Source organism: Octopus sinensis, unplaced genomic scaffold, assembly GCF_006345805.1.
Source record: "Octopus sinensis unplaced genomic scaffold, ASM634580v1 Contig12038, whole genome shotgun sequence".
NCBI classification, from domain to species: Eukaryota; Metazoa; Mollusca; class Cephalopoda; order Octopoda; family Octopodidae; genus Octopus; species Octopus sinensis.
The window spans coordinates 37,076-60,590 of NW_021832529.1; the positions used below are offsets into that span (position 1 = coordinate 37,076).

Here is a 23,515-nt window from a genome sequence, read left to right on the forward strand (position 1 = left end):
CCAAAATTTGAAACCAATATTTAGTCACATCAATGTGGTAAGCTGGCAAAATCATTAGCACACTGAGCAAAATACTTGGTGGCATCTCACCTATCTTATGTTCTGAGTTCAAATTCTGCCAAATACCAGTTGAACTATGGAGCTGATGTAATCAACTTACCCACTTCCCGAAATTGCTGGTCTTGTTCCAAAATTTAAAATCAATATTTAGTTACATATGCATTCAAACCCCATCAAAGTCAACACAGCCTTTTATCTTTCCAGGTTGATAAAATAAAACCAGTCAAATAATGGATTTGATTTAATCAACTGTTCTCTGCTAGCAAAATATGTAGCTTTATGCCGCCTGTTAGGAAACATTATTATTAGGATGATGGCATGTCACATTACTTCATTTATGTCCCCAATTTTGTAAGTTCATGAGCCTTTTCAAGGAATATAAATCTACAGGCTTCAGTCTACTTGGTTGATAAAAATGCATTTTATTCTCTGTTCCCTGGGTTAAGTGGTAACAGGTAGCTGTAACTGTAAATTTGCTCCAACACAAAACAAAAATTTAACATCTTGGCTATATGTTAACACAGAACAATGGAAATAAAACTGTCATAAAAATAGAATTCTGAGAGGATAGCTGCTTTATTTGTGTGAAAGATATAATCATTAAACCAATGATGACGGTAATAATTTCTTGATATTTTATTTGTAGACTCTGAAAACATTATCTAACATGTACCTTGCTATTCCAATGAGTGGTGATAATCCATGGGTGTTGAGCAAGGAGCATGTTGTTGTGGCTTTTAGACTGAGGGTAAAGTATTCTACTGTTTAACTATTTTCTTTTATAATCTTTAACTAATTGTGAAGATAGACTCAGCAGATACCATATTATGCTAAAGAAGATTAATTTTGATTGAATATACTTTGAGAAGAGTAAATACTGTAAAAGATATAACATGAATCTTGATTGTAGGGCCTAAATTATCCTAAAAACTTTAGAGTAACATGTAACATGCAGTGTTGCATATTTACTCCAAAAGTACATCTATTTTAATCTAGTCAGTAGCTGACTTTCATTTTTGTGGTCCTAAAGTTTGAACTATTACATCCCACACCTTCCACTCTTGTAGGATAATTATAGAATACCTTTCAGCAAGATGTGAAAGGCCCTACTACCCATGCAAGGACTTTGAAGCCCAAAGGATGGAAAATGTGAAATCTATGGAAAAAAGGGCCATGCAGTGAGCCTCTTTCTCCCAGTAACATGCACTGAGTGATCACTGTTACCTTTTTCGATATGCTTGTTCCATGACAGATTACTAGAAATTTTTAAATAAAATTTAACCAGCACATCTCAGCTTTTGGTTTAAATTGCTATACTGTGTTACTTCTCATATAGTTTTTAAGATATGGAAGGATGAAAATTAGGCATTATTTATGCTTGATGATATGTAGATTAATGAAATAAAACATAGCAAAGACTAGAGTTAATATAATCTTTCATTTTAAACACCTGTGAGAATACATATTACATGAACCACATTTCACAAACTGCTCTTTTTTCTGCAATTTATTCATGTAAACTTAACTTTTATCATATTAAGAGTTTCCTTGCAATGTCATTCTTTACAGACTGTTTGGATAAAGAATGTAAGCGCTCTTCAGTAATAGTAGAGTGAAATTTGTTCTTTATAAAGACTATCTTTGAGGAATTATTTTCTGCTTCGCAGCTCATGATAGACATTGTCAAGTACCTTGTATGTCATTCTTTACAGACTATATGGATAAAGAATTTAAGTGCTCTTCAGTAATAATAGAGTGAAATTTGTTCTTTATAAAGACTATCTTTGAGGAATTATTTTCTGCTTCACAGCTCATGATAGACATTGACATGTACATTGTATGTCCTTGTAGATGAACACAGCCAAGTGTATGCACATATTTATCTAAAGTATCTCAGATCAAGAATCTTTTGAACATCTTACAAATTTTTGCTGTGCCATTAACAGATTGGATTTTTTTTGTGCAGATCCCTAGATACATAGCCTAATGCACTTATGATGATATGTAAAAATGAAAATTTATAGCCTAGATTCAAGAGCTATATATTTTGCATTAGTTTATCATAAATCTTACCTTTCACCAGAACGTTTGAGGCCACATTCACATCTACATGCCTCGTGTAATCCCTTTATGTATGAAAAGGAATAAACCCTGTATTTCAACAATTAGTCCAAATAATAGATATACTATCTAGCATATTCATTAGGTCAATTAATACAATTACAGTAATATTGTTTGTTCTCTTATTTTCCTTTTAATTCTCTTTCTGTTTCTGAAGGGTGTTGAAGTAGCTGAAGAAGTCATCACTCTGCCTGATAAAGTAATTACAGAACCTGAGGAAATAGATATACAATTGAAAGTAAGCTTGTGTTTTCAAGTTACTTCTAGAAGATCACCGACAATTTTATTGTTGTTATTTATATATCTTGTCTGTATTTCTCTACTGTTACTCTATCTCTACTAAAACAATAGTGAAAACTAAGTTTTACTCTCAATTTTGCCTTTTCTGTTTCATTACCTGTAATACATGCATTGACTTCTTATACTAACTGGATGTATTAAAGCCAATGATGGAGACTCTTCATGATCACCCAGTATGCCAGAAATAGTAAAACCTTTCTCAAATCTTACCTTATCATCTAAAAAATTGAAGAAGGCTACATTGGATAATGAAGTCCTAGATGCTCTATGCTTGAAGAGAATAATGATCATGACTGGAATACCATTAATTATAGGTCTGGCCTAGGGCTAAACAATAACTGGATGCATTGTCAGAGACTTGAATTGGCTTAATATTAAGCCAGTTGTTGAACCAAACATGCTGTTTAAAGAAATGCATGTACTTTTATTTCACACACACACACACACACACACAAGTACACACCAGATACCTGTGACTATATTTACTTCTTTACATTTCAGATGAATGGTAAAGAAGAGGTGACGGTGAAATGCCTCATTATTTTGAAACATAAAGATCCTTCGAAAGACGTTATTCCTACCAACTTACCAACCACATTAAAAAGACAAAAGGAGCACAGACAAATAGGGAATGATTAAAATTGCTATATCTCTTATTATAAAAGGCAGATTTTATCTGCCTCCCTTTGTCAGTTATAGAAATCTACAATATAGGATTTCTTCAATTACAATTTACCTAGCATTTTAAGAGTAGAATGCATCGGGTCATGCCAGGTCCAGTTTTTAAAATTTAAACTCCAATTAAGCAAAATTTACAGAAAACTCACATTCTGGTGTGTATGTCAAATGCTTTTCTTAATGTGGTTTACACCACACGCACACGCACACACACAGTGTGCAACGAATAAACTGAAAGTAATTCACTGTGTGTGTGTTGACAGGTAGACAATAGAATGCGATGGCGATGTAATATTTGTTTCTGTATATCACGCTGATAGATACATGAGTAAAATGTATGGCAAGCTAAGAGATAAGAGTGAGTGAAAATGTTCTTGGAAGAGAGTAAATAGCGACAGAGTGATTTGAGGAAGACTAAACTGAAAGTATTTCTATAAAACGGATCACTCATGCTATCAACATAATTTCTCCCACTTTCTCTTTGCAAGTGTACCGTAAACCACTACTCAAAAAATAAAAAAAAAACACAGCAAACAGAAACAAATAAATACATAACGATTTACTCCTCACACAATTTCTTCAATTAGAGTTTACCTAAGATTTTTCAAAGTACTCCATTCGGTCATGCCATAACAAATTTCTTTCAATTTCACCCCCAATTAAGACAAAATTCGAGAAAACTCAATATTTTAACATTTCACTCCGAAAGCATTGATGTACATGTGTGCGTGCGTGAGTGTGTGTGTGTGTGTGTGTGTGTGTGTGTGTGTGTGTGTGTGTGTGTGTGTGTGTGTGTGTGTGTGTGTGTGTGTTTGATGGGTTGTGCGACACAGAAAGTGTCGTGTGTAAGTGAAGTGCTTTTGTTAGTGTGTGTAAAGAGACAGAGAGAGTGAAAGACAGAAATAACTGAACTTTTTTTATTCACTTTTTGTAGTGAGTGACTGAGAGAGAAAAGAGAGAGAGAGAGGTTATGTATGTATATATGTATGTATGGCTTCAGTGACACACACACACAAAAACACATACCTACGTACACCTAAAGCACGCACACACACACACACACACAAGCGGAGCGCGAACTTCAAAATTTTGGTAGTATTGATTTGCGAGCGTACTTCTAAGCGCGCGTAATTGAAAGTTTTCACTATGATATCATCACGTGCGAAAAAATTCGAAGGGTTTTGAACAATTGAGATACAGATGTCACGCCTGTATTGAAACCATTGCTAAGCTGCCGTAATTGCTTAATTAAGACTTTGTTTAAATTGAAAGGGGCAAATATGTGACGAGGTTGAAAAAAAATACCCCAGAAAAAAAATGTACTGCTGGTATTTATATAATTCACTACTATTTTGCTACAATGTCATGAAAAAGAAAAAATTTAGGTATGTACAACATATATTATACATTTTTTCTATTCATTCAACGAAAATAAAAAAATCGAATTCGCCACCCCCTTTTCCCCGTTCGCGTTTGTGTAAAAAAAATTATTATTTAAGTTTTAAAAATTATTTACTTTGTTCAAAAAATATTAATATTAATTAATTTTCAAGAATTATTTAATTTTATTCTGTAAAATAGTAATTAATTCATTTATCTGTAAATCCGCGAGGTTGTTACTCAGGCACCTAGAAATAGCAGCCAGATTTTTATATTCTAAATAATTTGCAATTTCAAAAAATATATTAATTTTGCGTTATTTAATTTGATAAATTGTACGGAATAATTTTGCGCGTTATATACGTTCGCGTTTCTGTAAAAAAAAGTAATTATTTAAGGGCGATCGAGTATCGAGTACCTACGTCTGGCTCGCACGCGCGAATCCGCGTGTGCGCAACCGGGACCACTCTGCGATACAAGTACCCATATATACATCCATACATACATGTGTGTGTGTGTCTATGTATGTGTATTAATGTGTGTGTGTTATCTCTATATAAAGCTAAAGTTGTCTGTGTGCGCCACGTTTGGTAACCTTCAACTAACACTATCTCCTCCGAGACCCTGCGGCGCAAGTCGACCAAAATTGAGAGTATGATAGAAGAAGGGTTGCTCTTCCTTCCGTAGAACATAAAATTCAAATCGGACCATGTTAACACCAAAAATTATTTACATCAAAAAGATGCTTTTTTCTATGAAAATCCCTATTTTTTACGATTTTTTCACTGCTGTGTCGCCACTTTTCGGTGTATTTCGACCAGAAAAATGTTCACAAAATTTTTACTCTTCAAAATTACAATTCCAGCGGGTCGAAACAAACCCGAGCAACGCCGGGCGATACTGCTAGTATTTGCTAATTAGAAAGTTTTTTTATATTTGTTTTTAAATTAAATCATTTTAAAAAGTACCATTGTAGTTTCTTGTTTTTTAATATTTCTTTAAATTTTGCTTTTGTTTTGTTTTTGTTATAAAGTACCCTTGTTTGTTTTTTAATACTTTCAGATGTGCCTATCTAAGGTCAATCAATTTTCATAGAGGTTTTATAACATTGCTGCTATATGCCATGGACATATTGCATAACATTTTATTTGTGAGTGTATATAATGTGTTCATCTGTAACTGATATATTTACCCTGTTTGCTCTTTTCCCTCTTCTTTGTTCTCATTAGAGACTAGCAAAAAATTCAATATCTCTAACTGTAGTGAAGGTATCTTTCTCCCTACCCACCCTGAAACTAAAAAGCAGGACGCAGGAAGTGTCCTTCACAAGGAAGTAGATTGGGAAAATCGTTAGACTCTTGGGCCAGAATGCTTCACAGTATTTGTTCTGACTCTCTGCACTCTCAGTCCAAATCCCTCCCTGGTAAACTTTGCCATTCATGTTTTCAGGGTTAATAATGGTAGATTGGCAGAACTTGGATCAAGTAGGACATCTGGCAGTATCTGTTCTGGCACTTTGTGGAACAGATACAGACTGGTCTTTCTATTGGATAAATATTAATGGTGTGAATAGGGTAACTGCTATCTTTAAGAAAGCTTGCCTTATTTTAAAAATGCATGTGCAGATGTATATTCAACATAGACTAACCAAGACCCTATCAACCTCCACAGTTTAGCTGTCGATACAAATATTGCTAAGAACTTTCTAGCTCATGTAAAATATTTTTCAGCCTCACACAAATACCACAAAATTTTCAATGCTTACAATATTAATTTAGCTATTCTTACCTAGATAACACATACTTTCAACAGTACTGAAATATTTGTTTAATAACATTTTATTTGTACTGTGAGTGTACACAATCTGTTCATCTGTAGATTGCCCTTTCCCCTCTTTTGCTCTCATTAGAGACCAGCAAGAAATTTGATATCTCTAACCAAAGTGAAGGCACCTGTCTTGAAGAAACTCATCAGTATAAAAGAATTTCCCTCTTGTTTAATAGATATAGCAACTTGTGAAGAAGAGAATTAAAAGTGATACATGGTGGGCAGTCCCAAATACTAACTGTGACTATGTAATATTGTTTTTTCCTCACTGCTTACTTATTTCTAGTGAGCTTTTTTTAATAATCCTTGGAAGGGTTCACAAAATAAGAACATCTAGCTGTAAAACAAAGGATGAATAAGTAATTATTCAATCTATGCTAGCATGAAAAAATGGACATAGAATGAATGAACAAATTTATTTATTGCTTTTCAAGTAAAGGTTATTTCTGAAGCACTTATTCTCTAAATACTTCTGGTTTCTTACAATATACAATAATTTACTTACTGAAATATTTATCACTGTTTCAGCAATTATGGTGAAGATTTATGCTTCAATAATGAGGACAGAATTATATTGAAATATAGCTAGAGTTGACTCCCATGCCTGCTACAAGACTGACAACACTATTAGTTATTATTCTTCAAGACTAAAAACTTAATTTTTTGAGGTTGCTTACATTAAATATGTTAACACTAACTTATTGTTGCTGGCTTTTCATGCCGATGGTGCTAGCATAACTTGCAAGAAGTGTTTCGCACCCTGGATGATGCTTTTATGGAGCAGCATGGTGTTGCTAGAGTGTGTGCCACAGAGGTAACTCTTGAGCTTTCCACTTACTGGGACAACAAGCCTACACAGGACGGATCTGTTCAGTTTCGCTCACAGATTAAAAAATTATCTTTTTTAACTAAACAGTTTGAAACTTCGTATACTGGTGTAATTTCTCATGCTGAACACGGTTCACTTTCAACATTTTTGACAAAATTTCGTATCTTAGAAGTTATTTCGTGTTAAAGTTGTCCTATTTGTGTAATTTTAACCAATCAAAGAGGATATGAAAAAAGTAAACAATTACAACTAAGAACCATAAGAAGGTAGTAAAAATATTTTTTTATTTCGAGATTTGGAAATTAACTAAATTTGGGACATTTAGCGTGTCCCTGAAAGATCAGTACGGGACAGGAGACAAAATTATCAAATATGGGCCACATCCCTTATATAATGTTATTTTGCACGCTATTGACTCATCACCAATAGCCACATTTGGTCAGATCTCTTTACGCCTTGACATAAATCTTCGTCGAGATTTTCAGTGGGTTTTTGTCATTGCTGACATTCCGCATCCTATTTTAGGAGCGGATTTTCTAAATAACTTTGATTTATTGGTAGATGTCAGACGTCGGAGGCTAGTCGACAGTTCAACTACACTCTCCACGCCGACCAGAGAATCTACCGATTCAGCTCTTAGCCCGACATTTATTGTTTCTACATCTGGAGATGTTTTTCATTCTCTTTTGGCTTTGTAGTGATGCTGCTGTGTATGGTTCAGCGCGCATGCGTAGAATGGGACTACTTCCGGGTGGCCACCGGAAGTCTTCCCCATGCGCATGTGCGGGAAACTGACCCCTAAAATACCGTCCACTCATTCAGTCTCTCTGGCCCTGATAGCCCTCGTGAACAGACGCGCATTGGCAGTCTCTGAGAACTATGCACTGACTTAGCAGCGGACCACATCGAACCACTTCGACCAGCCAACAAGAAGCAGTACAACAGATTCGGCTGTCGGTCCCCCTCAGAAATACGTACACCAGATCTACACCATCACGAGTAATAAAACAACATTTGCTGTCTTTCCCAGATAACCTGACTTCGTCTGTTATATTTAACTAAATTGAATGTGACGGGATCAGATCGGACACCCCTTCAGTGATATCGATTCCAGATCCTGTTACAATTGGTGACCCCGAGTAAAAAAAAAAAAAGAACAGAAGACGCAGCGAACAGGTTTTGCCAGTTAGCACACTGAACACTCAGTTTCATTATCATTTTCTTTTCCTTTCAGGACAGCGAAGGTGCGTACAAACAAAAGTTTTATCCATCGCACTCAGTACACTGAAAAAAAAAAAACACACACACACATTATTTTTTTTCTTTTCTGTAGCTTTTGTTTTTCCTTTGTGCACACACACACCTATTTCTTTACTACCCACGAGGTGCACACACACATACACCAGTACACAAAACACGATTTTTTTTTGGTTTGCTTTGTCGGTTCCACGTGTTCTCCACTTCTCGTTCTTACCTTCTGCCCCTTTCTGACAGGCGATTTTTCGGACAAACATGGCTGCATCAGGTTTGCCTTCATTCACAGGGGATGCGGGTCTGTGGCTTGCCCATGTGGAGTCGCATTTTGCCGCACATGCCGTTCCTCCACAGCAGCAGTTGCATCTGCTATATTCGAGTTTGCCTTCCCGACTCGCCACATCGGTCAGGGATCTCATAATGAGTCCCCACCCTGACGCCACATACGCGTCAGTAAAAGCCGAAATCCTCCGCCGCAACACGCGGTCGGAGGAGAGTCAATTTAATGAGCTGATGGCCGACGAACAGTTGGGGGACAGGACTCCATCCCAGTTCCTGCACCACCTAAGGGAGCTAAGCGGGAACGCAGCAGACGCACCACTCTTGCGGAAGATTTTCTTCTCCAGGTTGCCTGCCCACGTGCAGACAATGTTGGCCACGGCACTGGAGTCTGTGTCAGTAGACCAGATTGCCACGATGGCCGATAAAATATTAGAATTTTCGGGACCATCTCCATCGCAAGGCCTGTACGCATGTACAGAGCCCCCTCCGACATTTTCTCCGACGCAAAATTCTCTAGCCGAGAGGATCGATGCACTTACGCAGTGAATCAATGATCTGTGGCGTGCGATCGGGCGCCGACCTCGCAGTCGTAGTCGCAGTGGCCCTGTTTCTTGTAGTCGGAGTGACTCTGTTTCTCGTTCCGGCTGGTGCTGGTACCATTCCAAGTATGCCGAAAAGGCAGAACGGTGTACCCAGCCGTGCACTTTCCAGCCCTCGGGAAACTAAATCAGGAGGAGGTGAACACGTCACCTTCTTCTTTCTCGTTTCCCAAAAATCGTGCGTTCTTTGTAAAAGATCTTGTGTCGAAGAAATTCTTCATGGTGGACACTGGCTCTTGTTGCAGCATCTGGCCCCTTCGTCTGACTGCAGACAAGCCCAAGCGCTCTTCAATTGTCTTGCATGCCATTGACTCGTCTCCCATAACCACCTTCGGTCAGATTTCGCTGCGCCTCGACATCAACATTCGTCATCCCGCTGACATCCCGCATCCTATTCTCGGCGCTGATTTCTTGGATAGATTTAATCTATTGGTGGATGTCAGGCGTCGGAGGCTTCTTAACAGCACGACGTCGCTCTCGACGCCGACTGGGAGTTCCACCAATGCGGTCCTTAGCCCGACATTCTTTGTTGCCACCTCTGGAGACGTTTTTCACTCTCTTTTGGCTTCATTTCCGGAGCTATTGGATATTGCCTTTCAACCGGAAAAGCCTACCCACTCGACCCTTCATTTTATCACCACCACTGGGCCGCCTGTTTTTTCGCGCCCACGGCGCCTTGCGCCTGACCGTCTAAAGACGGCTAGGGCCGAGTTTGAGCACATGCTTCAACTTGGCCTTATACGCCCCTCCACCAGCCCATGGGCGTCTCCCCTTCATTTGGCGCGAAAGGGCGAGTCTGATTTTCGCCCGGTAGGAGACTATCGACGCCTCAATGCCGTAACAATAGCCGACAGGTATCCAATCAGAATTATACAGGACTTTACGGCAAATCTCCATGGTTGTACCATTTTTTCGAAGGTCGACCTTATACGCGCGTACCATCAAATACCGGTCAACCCAGCCGACGTTCCGAAAACTACGATCACTACCCCTTTTGGGTGTTTTGAGTTTTTGTATATGAGTTTCGGTTTGCGGAATGCTACCAGCACTTTCCAGCGTTTCATTGATGAGGTTGTCCGCGGTATTTATTTTGTGTTTGCCAATGTCGATGATATACACATTGCGAGCGACACACGTGAAAATCATCTCCAGCACCTTTCTCAGTTTTTTCAGCGTCTTCGCGCTTATAGTATACGTATAAATCCCGACAAGTGTGTTTTCGGACGCTCTTCTCTAGATTTTCTAGGCCATCATATTGATTCGAGTGGAATCAGCCCTCTGTCGTCAAAGGTCGATGCCATTCAACGCATCGCACCTCCCACTTCCTTGCGCCAGCTCAGGCATTATCTAGGGATGATCAATTTCTACAGACGTTTTATTCCCGGTTGTGCAGATAAGCTACTTCCTCTCACCAGGCTATTAAAGGACACTCCTAGAAAGGACGGTCAAGTCACCCTCTCTGTTGAGGCAGTGACAGCCTTTGAGTCCATTAAGAAGGAGCTGGCTTCTGTTTCTTTGCTTGCACATCCGGTTCCTGGTGCTTCTCTCTCTTTGACTGTAGACGCATCGGACACTGCGATTGGCGCTGTGTTACAACACACAGTGGATGATCATATTCGACCTCTGGCTTTCATTTCCCGTCAACTGCAACCAGCTGAACGACGATACAGCACCTTTGATCGTAAGCTCCTAGCGATCTATCTATCGGTTCGTCATTTCCAGCATCAACTTGAAGGGCGAGATTTTGTGATCTATACGGATCACAAGCCCCTTACGTTTGCCCTGTGTTCAAAAACGGACAAACTCTCACCTCGTGCTTTCCGGCACCTGGATTTTATCTCTCAATTTACTAGTAACATTCGACACATACCTGGAAAAGAGAACGTTCCTGCTGACGCTCTCTCTCGCCTTCTAGTCTGCGCCCTTTCGTCTCCTGCTGCTATCGACTTAAGTGCCATCTCGCAGGAGCAGCCACCTTTGGCGTCGTTAGACTTAACTTCTCCCAAGTTCTCCTGTTACCAGTTTTTCTACCCTCTGCTTCTGTCGGCCGAAGGCACCATTCTCGGTGATACTTCCACTGGTTCTCCCAGGCCACTCGTGCCTGAGAATCATCAACGCTCAGTGTTTGAAGCACTGCACTCCTTATCACATCCTGGCATCGCTGCCACCCTTAAGCTGATCACTGCTCGGTTTTTCTGGCCGAATATGCGTTGCACTATTACTTCTTGGACACGCACCTGCTCCAAGTGTCAACGGTCCAAGATTCAACGGCACGTTCGTGCCCCGCTTGGACATTCCCCCCTACGGAGGCCCGTTTTCGCCATGTCCACATCGATCTGGTTGGACCATGGCCTGAGAGTCGAGAGTTTTCTTATCTGTTAACTTGTGTCGATCGTTTCTCCCGCTGGACAGAAGCCATTCCGATAGCAGACATTTCTACTGAGACTGTTGCGCGAGCCTTCGTTTCGAACTGGATTTCCCATTTCGGAGTTCCGTCCAGATTGACTACAGATTGTGGACGTCAGTTTGAAGCTTCGCTATTTCGCGAATTGTCGCGCATTTTAGGTGTGCATCATATCCACACTACCAGCTATCATCCAGCGTCTAATGGATTAGTTGAACGGTTCCATAGACAGCTCAAGGCCGCTCTTCGTGCCTCTTCAGATCCACAGTCCTGGATCGAATTTCTGCCAATTGTGCTTCTCGGTTGTCGCACTGCTGTCAAGGCAGACCTGGGGTTTTCTTCTGCAGAGCTACTGTATGGTACCACTCTGGCATTGCCTGGTACGATGTTGGTGCCAGACACTTCCCAGCCCCATGATCCGGCGACCTATGTCGCCAGACTGCGTTCCTATTTTTCGAATCTTCCACCCATGGTTCCCAGGAAACAATCTCCACCATCCCATCTCTCACCGGATATGGACACTTGGTCGCATGTTTTTGTTCGGAACGACTCTGTCAATGGACCACTTGTTTCTCCTTATAAAAGACCTTTCCGTGTGCTTTCTCGAACACCTAAGGTTTTCACCATTGAAATAAATGGTCATTCGGAGACTGTTTCCGTGGACCGACTGAAGAAAGCATACTTTGAGGCGTCTTCATCTTTTGATGACAACGTTGCCACACCCACCTATGCACCTTTAACAACACCTTCACCAGCGCCGACACCTTCACCTGCACAAACACATTCACCTGCACAGACACCTTTGCCTTCACCGGCTCCCACAACACCACCTTCGCCGTCAACGGTGCCCCGAGCACACCGTATGTTACAAGATCGGGCAGAACAGTGCATTGGCCAAAGAAACTCTCAAAGACAATTTATATTTGACTTTCTTTCTTTCAAATTTCTTGTTTTTTGTATTATATTGTGTACCAAATCTTCTGGGGGATCGGCAAGCCGTCTGTTTTTCTGCAGCACCACTACAAATTTTCTTGTTTTCGTACTTCCGCACTCGAGGGGTAGCCATGTAGTGATGCTGCTGTGTATGGTTCAGCGCGCATGCGCAGAATGGGACTACTTCCGGGTGGCCACCGGAAGTCTTCCCCATGCACATGTGCGGGAAACTGACCCCTAAAACACCGTCCACTCACTCAGTCTCTCTGGCCCTGGCAGCCCTCGTGAACAGACGCGCATTGGCAGTCTCTGAGAACTATGCAGCGACTTAGCAGCGGACCACATCGAACCACTTCGACCAGCCAACAAGAAGCAGTACAACAGATTCGGCTGTCGGTCCCCCTCAGAAATACGTACACCAGATCTACACCATCACGAGTAATAAAACAACATTTGCTGTCTTTCCCAGATAACCTGACTTCGTCGGTTATATTTAACTAAATTGAATGTGACGGGATCGGATCGGACACCCCTTCAGTGATACCGATTCCAGATCCTGTTACAGCTTCTTTTCCAGAGCTACTTGATATTACCTTTAAAATGGCAAAACCCGTACACTCGACACTCCATTTTATTACAACTACTGGGCCGCCTGTTTTTTCGCGCCTACGGCGTCTTGCACCTGACCGTCTTAAAACGGCTAGGGCTGAGTTTGAGCATATGCTCCAGCTTGGTCTGATACGCCCATCCCCCAGTCCATGGGCTTCACCCCTTCATTTAGTTCGAAAAGGGGATACAGATTTTCGTCCGGTGGGAGATTATCGGCGTCTAAATTCCGGACAGATATCCAATTAGGAATCTCAATGACTTTTCAGCAAATCTCCATGGCTGTACCATTTTTTCTAAGGTTGACCTCATACGTGCTTATCATCAAATACCGGTCAACCCAGACGATGTTCCTAAAACGGCAATTACCACTCCTTTCGGTTGTTTCGAATTTCTATACATGAGTTTTGGTTTGCGGAACGCCTGTAGTACGCTCCAACGTTTTATAGATGAAGTTGTTCGTGGACTTGATTTTGTTTTCGCGTATGTCGATGATATTCTCATCGAAAGTGATACACATGAAAATCATCTCCAGCACTTGTCTCAGCTTTTTCAGCGTCTTCGCGACTATGGTGTTCGCATTAATCCAGACAAGTGTGTTTTTGGGCAATCATCTCTTGATTTTCTCGGTCATTATATTGATTCGAGTAGAATCAAACCACTCTCGTCTAAAGTCGATGCAATTCAGCGCATCGCACCACCTTCTTCTTTGCGTCAACTTCGCCATTTTTTGGGTATAGTTAATTTCTATCGACGCTTCATAAACCGGTGTGCGGACAAGTTGTTTCCTTTAACGCAGATGCTAAAGGGCAATTCTAAAAAGGACGCCCGTCTTACTCTTTCAGCTGAAGCACTGTCTGCCTTTGAGTTAGTTAAAAAGGAACTAGCTTCGGTTCCTGTTTTAGCACATCCGGCTCCTGATGCTCCACTTACTTTATCTGTGGACGCATCAGATTCTGCAGTTGGCGCTGTCTTGCAGCACACCATAGATGGTGAAACTAAACCTTTGGCTTTCTTCTCTTGCCAGCTAATTGGATTTCTAGGTATGGTGTACCGTCCAGTTTAACCACAGATCGTGGTCGAGAATTCGAAGCGGTTTTATTTCGTGAGTAATCACGAATCCTGGGGATGCATCATATACGCACCACTAGTTACCATCCCGCTTCTAATGGGATGGTGGAGCGTTTCCACAGGCAACTTAAGGCCGCGTTGCGTGCCTCGCCGAATCCACAGTCGTGGACTGAATTTCTTCCTATCGTCCTGCTTGGATGTCGGACTGCGATTAAAACAGATCTTGGTTTTTCTTCTGCCGAGCTCTTGTATGGTACCACACTGGCATTGCCTGGTACGATGTTGGTGCCAGACAAGTCACAGTTTCTTAATTTAGAGTCTTATGTTGCTCGACTATGCAGATATTTTTCTGCCCTTCCTCCAATGGGCCCTCGACACCAAAATCCTCCTTCTAATGTGCCATCAGATCTTGATTCTTGGACGCATGTTTTTGTTCGTGATGATTCTGTCAAAGGACCTCTTGTTTCACCTTATAAAGGACCTTTTCGTGTGATTTCCCGAACGCCGAAAGTGTTAAAACTTGACATTAACGGTCGTTCGGAGACCGTCTCCGTAGACCGTCTAAAAAGGGCATATTTTGAGGTGTCCACATCTTTTGATGACCCCACTTCCACAACCATCGTTGAACCTTCACATGCACCTTTGAGAACACCACCATTCACACATGCACCTTTGACAACACCACCATTTACACATGCAACTTTATCAACACCAACATCGTCGTCGCAGCCCGCATCGAACAAACCTTATGTTATGAGGTCAGGCAGAACTGTTCACTGGCCAAAGAAACTTTCAAAGACGATTTATATTTAACATTCTCAATTGACTATATTGTAGATTTCTATAAGATACAAAGGGAGGCAGATAAAATCTGCCTTTTATAATAAGAGATCCCTTGGTTCTGGGCGTGCAAGGCTGAACTTTAACGCTGTAAGATTTTACAATGTTCAACTGCAAACAGAACTGGTCAAAATGGCGTCCTTAGGGAGCGAAGATAATACGCGTCTGCTTCAATGAAAGGCTTTCTGCTGTCTGCTGACTGCTATGTGTCCCTCTGGACGCTCAGTTGGTCAACGTTTTACGCTCCCTTGCCTCTTTGTTAAGGTTCGCATTCCCCTGCCATTCAACTAATGCCACGACAGCAAATCTGTTCTTCCGGTCATCGCGCATGCGCGAGAGGGCCCTTCCCTTCCGCCTTCGCGTATGCGCGAGAGAGCGTTGGGCGCACGCACCGTTGTATTGATCACTACAAATCTATTTACCACGCTCTGTATTTAGACACACACACATTTTCCGTTTTGTTGCTAGGAAACCATTAACTGTTGCAGATAGTGTTCTATTTTTATAAGACATCAGTGCTAGTTGCTGGCCTCTTAAGACGCCCGACCGCTATTTTAAATACACTCAAGCCTGCTTGCTGCTTAGATAATTTTATCGTCATGTCTGACTATCCTGTGAAAAAAGGACGTGAACCGGGGTACATGAGACACGGTGAGACAATATTATTATTAATAATTATTTGCACATATAATTTGCCATTAATAGCCGACCAGAATGTATCGTGGCTCTCCACTCCGATATTCGAAACTTTGAGTACTATAATGACAACCTTTTACTGTTTGTTCTAAATTATAATATACTAGCAGTATCGCCCGGCGTTGCTCGGGTTTGTAAGGGAAATAACTATATAAGCATTTTTAGAGAGTTATAGCCAAAAAATAGCAAAAAAAATGCATTAAAAATGGAAAAAAAATTAAGGTAAATTTTTTTTTAAATCGTTGACACATCGGAGATGTTTTTAGAGAGTTATTTCCCTTATATAATAGCGAAAAAATGCATTAAAATGGAAAAATATGATGGTAAATTTTTTTTAAATCGTAGACTCATCGTAGACGCGCGCTAATACCCAGTAGGGCTCGATATGACTCACGACTATAAGATACCCGGTTTTGGTTACACTGCACCGCAAAATGTGGGAGTAGTTAGGAATCTAAATCGTAGGAGACAGACACACAACCTTTCTTTTATATATAATATTTTCGTCCTAAAAGACTTTGTATGGATTGAATGGTTACCTCTATGGAAATATATACACGCACATTATACATACATGTGTGTATAGATGAATATATAAATACATTTAAATATCTATTTACACTTTTGGGCGAACTTTCTGTTTCTTAGAGATAACTTTATCCCGTCCGATTCGCTCCAAAATTTACAGGGACATGTAGAATGAGGTGATGATGCTCGTGGGCTACCTTAGAAATCCATATCTTAAAACGTGTGGTTGCTAGGGGCCATCTTCCTCACTCACCCTATTTCCTCCAGTACCCTGTCACTCCTCTTCATTGACAGGCCACTACGGTTATTTAATGTAAAGTCTTCCTCAAATCACTCTCTCGCTATTTACTCCTCTCTTCCAAGAACATTTTCACTCACACTTATCTCTTAGCTTCCCATACATTTTACTCATGTATCTATCAGCGTCATAGACAGAAACAAATATTACATCGCCATCGCATTCTATTGTCTACCTGTCAACACACACACAGTGAATTACTTTCACTTTATTCGTAGCACACTGTGTGTGTGCGTATGCGTGTGCTGTAGCCCACACTAAGAAAAGCATTTGACATACACACCACAATGTGTGTTTTCTCTAAATTTTGCTTAATTGGGGTTGACATTTTAAAAACTGGACCTGGCACGACCCGATGCATTCTACTCTTAAAAATGCTAGGTAAATTGTAATTGAAGAAATCCTATATTGTAGATTTCTATAAGATACAAAGGGAGGCAGATAAAATCTGCCTTTTATAATAAGAGATCCCTTGGTTCTGGGCGTGCAAGGCTGAACTTTTACGCTGTAAGATTTTACAATGTTCAACTGCAAACAGAACTGGTCAAAATGGCGTCCTTAGGGAGCGAAGATAATACGCGTCTGCTTCAATGAAAGGCTTTCTGCTGTCTGCTGACTGCTATGTCCCTCTGGACGCTCAGTTGGTCAACGTTTTACGCTCCCTTGCCTCTTTGTTAAGGTTCGCCTTCCCCTGCCATTCAACTAATGCCACGACAGCAAATCTGTTCTTCCGGTCATCCCGCATGCGCGAGAGGGCCCTTCCCTCCGCCTTCGCGTATGCGCGAGAGAGAGCGTTGCGCGCGCGCACCGTTGTATTGATCACTACAAATCTATTTACCACGCTCTGTATTTAGACACACACACATTTTCCGTTTTGTTGCTAGGAAACCATTAACTGTTGCAGATAGTGTTCTATTTTTATAAGACATCAGTGCTAGTTGCTGGCCTCTTAAGACGCCCGACCGCTATTTTAAATACACTCAAGCCTGCTTGCTGCTTAGATAATTTTATCGTCATGTCTGACTATCCTGTGAAAAAAGGACGTGAACCCGGGGTACATGAGACACGGTGAGACAATATTATTATTAATAATTATTTGCACATATAATTTGCCATTAATAGCCGACCAGAATGTATCGTGGCTCTCCACTCCGATATTCGAAACTTTGAGTACTATAATGACAACCTTTTACTGTTTGTTCTAAATTATAATATACTAGCAGTATCGCCCGGCGTTGCTCGGGTTTGTAAGGGAAATAACTATATAAGCATTTTTAGAGAGTTATAGCCAAAAAATAGCAAAACAATGCATTAAAATGGAAAAAAAATTAAGGTAAATTTTTTTTAAATCGTTGACACATCGTAGATATTTTTAGAGAGTTGTTTCCCTTATATAATAGCGAAAAAATGCATTAAAATGGAAAAATATGATGGTAAATTTTTTTTAAATCGTAGACTCATCGTAGACGCGCGCTAATACCCAGTAGGGCTCGATATGACTCACGACTATAAGATACCCGGTTTTGGTTACACTGCACCGCAAAATGTGGGAGTAGTTAGGAATCTAAATCGTAGGAGACAGACACACAACCTTTCTTTTATATATAAATATTTTCGTCCTAAAAGACTTTGTATGGATTGAATGGTTACCTCTATGGAAATATACACGCACATTATACATACATGTGTGTATAGATGAATATATAAATACATTTAAATATCTATATACACTTTTGGCGAACTTTCTGTTTCTTAGAGATAACTTTATCCCGTCCGATTCGCTCCAAAATTTACAGGGACATGTAGAATGAGGTGACGATGCTCGTGGGCTACCTTAGAAATCCCTATCTTAAAAGGTGTGGTTGCTAGGGGCCATCTTCCTCACTCACCCTATTTCCTCCAGTACCCTGTCACTCCTCTTCATTTGACAGGCCACTACGGTTATTTAATGTAAAGTCTTCCTCAAATCACTCTCTCGCTATTTACTCCTCTCTTCCAAGAACATTTTCACTCACACTTATCTCTTAGCTTCCCATACATTTTACTCATGTATCTATCAGCGTCATAGACAGAAACAAATATTACATCGCCATCGCATTCTATTGTCTACCTGTCAACACACACACAGTGAATTACTTTCACTTTATTCGTAGCACACTGTGTGTGTGCGTATGCGTGTGCTGTAGCCCACACTAAGAAAAGCATTTGACATACACACCACAATGTGAGTTTTCTCTAAATTTTGCTTAATTGGGGTTGACATTTTAAAAACTGGACCTGGCACGACCCGATGCATTCTACTCTTAAAAATGCTAGGTAAATTGCAATTGAAGAAATCCTATATTGTAGATTTCTATAAGATACAAAGGGAGGCAGATAAAATCTGCCTTATAATAAGAGATCCCTTGGTTCTGGGCGTGCAAGGCTGAATTTTAACGCTGTAAGATTTTACAATGTTCAACTGCAAACAGAACTGGTCAAAATGGCGTCCTTAGGGAGCGAAGATAATACGCGTCTGCTTCAATGAAAGGCTTTCTGCTGTCTGCTGACTGCTATGTGTCCCTCTGGACGCTCAGTTGGTCAACGTTTTACGCTCCCTTGCCTCTTTGTTAAGGTTCGCCTTCCCCTGCCATTCAACTAATGCCACGACAGCAAATCTGTTCTTCCGGTCATCGCGCATGCGCGAGAGGGCCCTTCCCTTCCGCCTTCGCGTATGCGCGAGAGAGCGTTGCGCGCGCGCACCGTTGTATTGATCACTACAAATCTATTTACCACGCTCTGTATTTAGACACACACACATTTTCCGTTTTGTTGCTAGGAAACCATTAACTGTTGCAGATAGTGTTCTATTTTTATAAGACATCAGTGCTAGTTGCTGGCCTCTTAAGACGCCCGACCGCTATTTTAAATACACTCAAGCCTGCTTGCTGCTTAGATAATTTTATCTTCATGTCTGACTATCCTGTGAAAAAAGGACGTGAACCCGGGGTACATGAGACATGGTGAGACAATATTATTATAAATTATTTGCACATATAATTTGCCATTAATAGCCGACGAGAATGTATCGTGGCTCTCCACTCCGATATTCCAAACTTTGAGTACTATAATGACAACCTTTTACTGTTTGTTCTAAATTATAATATACTAGCAGTATCGCCCGGCGTTGCTCGGGTTTGTAAGGGAAATAACTATATAAGCATTTTTAGAGAGTTATAGCCAAAAAATAGCAAAACAATGCATTAAAAATGGAAAAAAAATTAAGGTAAATTTTTTTTTAAATCGTTGACACATCGTAGATATTTTTAGAGAGTTGTTTCCCTTATATAATGGCGAAAAAATGCATTAAAATGGAAAAATATGATGGTAAATTTTTTTTAATCGTAGACTCATCGTAGACGCGCGCTAATACCCAGTAGGGCTCGATATGACTCACGACTATAAGATACCCGGTTTTGGTTACACTGCACCGCAAAATGTGGGAGTAGTTAGGAATCTAAATCGTAGGAGACAGACACACAACCTTTCTTTTATATATAAATATTTTCGTCCTAAAAGACTTTGTATGGATTGAATGGTTACCTCTATGGAAATATATACACGCACATTATACATACATGTGTGTATAGATGAATATATAAATACATTTTAAATCTATATACACTTTTGGGCGAACTTTCTGTTTCTTAGAGATAACTTTATCCCGTCCGATTCGCTCCAAAATTTACAGGGACATGTAGAATGAGGTGACGATGCTCGTGGGCTACCTTAGAAATCCCTATCTTAAAAGGTGTGGTTGCTAGGGGCCATCTTCCTCACTCACCCTATTTCCTCCAGTACCCTGTCACTCCTCTTCATTTGACAGGCCACTACGGTTATTTAATGTAAAGTCTTCCTCAAATCACTCTCTCGCTATTTACTCCTCTCTTCCAAGAACATTTTCACTCACACTTATCTCTTAGCTTCCCATACATTTTACTCATGTATCTATCAGCGTCATAGACAGAAACAAATATTACATCGCCATCGCATTCTATTGTCTACCTGTCAACACACACACAGTGAATTACTTTCACTTTATTCGTAGCACACTGTGTGTGTGCGTATGCGTGTGCTGTAGCCCACACTAAGAAAAGCATTTGACATACACACCACAATGTGAGTTTTCTCTAAATTTTGCTTAATTGGGGTTGAAATTTTAAAAAGTGGACCTGGTAAGACCCGATGCATTCTACTCTTAAAAATGCTAGGTAAATTGTAATTGAAGAAATCCTATATTGTAGATTTCTATAAGATACAAAGGGAGGCAGATAAAATCTGCCTTTTATAATAAGAGATCCCTTGGTTCTGGGCGTGCAAGGCTGAACTTTAACGCTGTAAGATTTTACAATGTTCAACTGCAAACAGAACTGGTCAAAATGGCGTCCTTAGGGAGCGAAGATAATACGCGTCTGCTTCAATGAAAGGCTTTCTGCTGTCTGCTGACTGCTATGTGTCCCTCTGGACGCTCAGTTGGTCAACGTTTTACGCTCCCTTGCCTCCTTGTTAAGGTTCGCATTCCCCTGTCATTCAAGTAATGCCACGACAGCAAATCTGTTCTTCCGGTCATCGCGCATGCGCGAGAGTGCCCTTCCCTTCCGCCTTCGCGTATGCGAGAGAGAGCGTTGCGCGCGCGCACCGTTGTATTGATCACTACAAATCTATTTACCACGCTCTGTATTTAGACACACACACATTTTCCGTTTTGTTGCTAGGAAACCATTAACTGTTGCAGATAGTGTTCTATTTTTATAAGACATCAGTGCTAGTTGCTGGCCTCTTAAGACGCCCGACCGCTATTTTAAATACACTCAAGCCTGCTTGCTGCTTAGATAATTTTATCGTCATGTCTGACTATCCTGTGAAAAAAGGACGTGAACCGGGGTACATGAGACACGGTGAGACAATATTATTATTAATAATTATTTGCACATATAATTTGCCATTAATAGCCGACGAGAATGAATCGTGCTCTCCACTCCGATATTCGAAACTTTGAGTACTATAATGACAACCTTTTACTGTTTGTTCTAAATTATAATATACTAAGCAGTATCGCCCGGCGTTGCTCGGGTTTGTAAGGGAAATAACTATATAAGCATTTTCAGAGAGTTATAGCCAAAAAATAGCAAAACAATGCATTAAAAATGGAAAAAAAATTAAGGTAAATTTTTTTTTAAATCGTTGACACACGATAGATATTTTTAGAGAGTTACTTCCCTTATATAATAGCGAAAAAATGCATTAAAATGGAAAAATATGATGGTAAATTTGTTTTAGATCGTAGACTCATCGTAGACACGCGCTAAAACACAGTAGGGCTCGATATGACTCACGACTATAAGATACCCCGTTTTGGTTACACTGCACCGCAAAATGTGGGAGTAGTTAGGAATCTAAATCGTAGGAGACAGACACACAAGCTTTCTTTTATATAAAAATTTTCGTCCTAAAAGACTTTGTATGGATTGAATGGTTACCTCTATGGAAATATATACACGCACATTATACATACATGTGTGTATAGATGAATATATAATACATTTAAATATCTATATACACTTTTGGGCGAACTTTCTGTTTCTTAGAGATAACTTTATCCCGTCCGATTCGCTCCAAAATTTACAGGGACATGTAGAATGAGGTGACGATGCTCGTGGGCTACCTTAGAAATCCCTATCTTAAAAGGTGTGGTTGCTAGGGGCCATCTTCCTCACTCATCCTATTTCCTCCAGTACCCTGTCACTCTCTTCATTTGACAGGCCACTACGGTTATTTAATGTAAAGTCTCCTCAAATCACTCTCTCGCTATTTACTCTCTTCCAAGAACATTTTAACTCACACTTATCTCTTAGCTTCCCATAGATTTTACTCATGTATCTATCAGCGTCATAGACAGACAAATATTACATCGCCATCGCATTCTATTGTCTACCTGTCAACACACATACAGTGAATTACTTTCACTTTATTCGTAGCACACTGTGTGTGTGCGTATGCGTGTGCTGTAGCCCACACTAAAAGCATTTGACATACACACCACAATGTGAGTTTTCTCTAAATTTTGCTTAATTGGGGTTGACATTTTAAAAACTGGACTGGCACGACCCGATGCATTCTATTCTTAAAAATGCTGGGTAAATTGTAATTGAAGAAATCCTATATTGTAGATTTCTATAAGATACAAAGGGAGCAGATAAAATCTGCCTTTTATAATAAGAGATCCCTTGGTTCTGGCGTGCAAGGCTGAACTTTAACGCTGTAAGATTTTACAATGTTCAACTGCAAACAGAACTGGTCAAAATGGCGTCCTTAGGGAGCGAAGATAATACGCGTCTGCTTCAATGAAAGGCTTTCTGCTGTCTGCTGACTGCTATGTGTCCCTCTGGACGCTCAGTTGGTCAACGTTTTACGCTCCCTTGCCTCTTTGTTAAGGTTCGCCTTCCCCTGCCATTCAACTAATGCCACGACAGCAAATCTGTTCTTCCGGTCATCGCGCATGCGCGAGAGGGCCCTTCCCTTCCGCCTTCGCGTATGCGCGAGAGAGCGTTGCGCGCGCGCACCGTTGTATTGATCACTACAAATCTATTTACCACGCTCTGTATTTAGACACACACACACATTTTCCGTTTTGTTGCTAGGAAACCATTAACTGTTGCAGATAGTGTTCTATTTTTATAAGACATCAGTGCTAGTTGCTGGCTCTCTAATAAGACGCCCGACCGCTATTTTAAATACACTCAAGCCTGCTTGCTGCTTAGATAATTTTA

At 40.4% G+C, this 23,515-nt stretch overlaps 3 protein-coding genes across 3 annotated transcripts; all 3 read left to right on the plus strand.

Annotated features, from left to right (window-relative positions):
* Positions 1–651: 651 nt before the first annotated feature.
* Positions 652–3,120, plus strand: LOC115229151 (39S ribosomal protein L9, mitochondrial-like). Its single transcript, XM_029799558.2, has 3 exons — positions 652–808; positions 2,339–2,419; positions 2,983–3,120. The coding sequence occupies exons 1-3, from the start codon at positions 728–730 to the stop codon at positions 3,118–3,120; spliced, it is 300 nt and encodes a 99-aa protein (XP_029655418.1). The 5' UTR covers positions 652–727.
* Positions 3,121–8,707: 5,587 nt separating this feature from the next.
* On the plus strand, positions 8,708–9,277 carry LOC115229152. The gene has a single exon (XM_029799559.1). It carries the CDS (start codon positions 8,708–8,710, stop codon positions 9,275–9,277), a length of 570 nt encoding a protein of 189 aa, XP_029655419.1.
* Positions 9,278–14,623: 5,346 nt separating this feature from the next.
* LOC115229153 lies at positions 14,624–15,157 on the plus strand. The gene has a single exon (XM_029799560.1). The coding sequence runs from the start codon at positions 14,624–14,626 to the stop codon at positions 15,155–15,157; it is 534 nt and encodes a 177-aa protein (XP_029655420.1).
* The last annotated feature ends 8,358 nt before the right edge of the window (positions 15,158–23,515 follow it).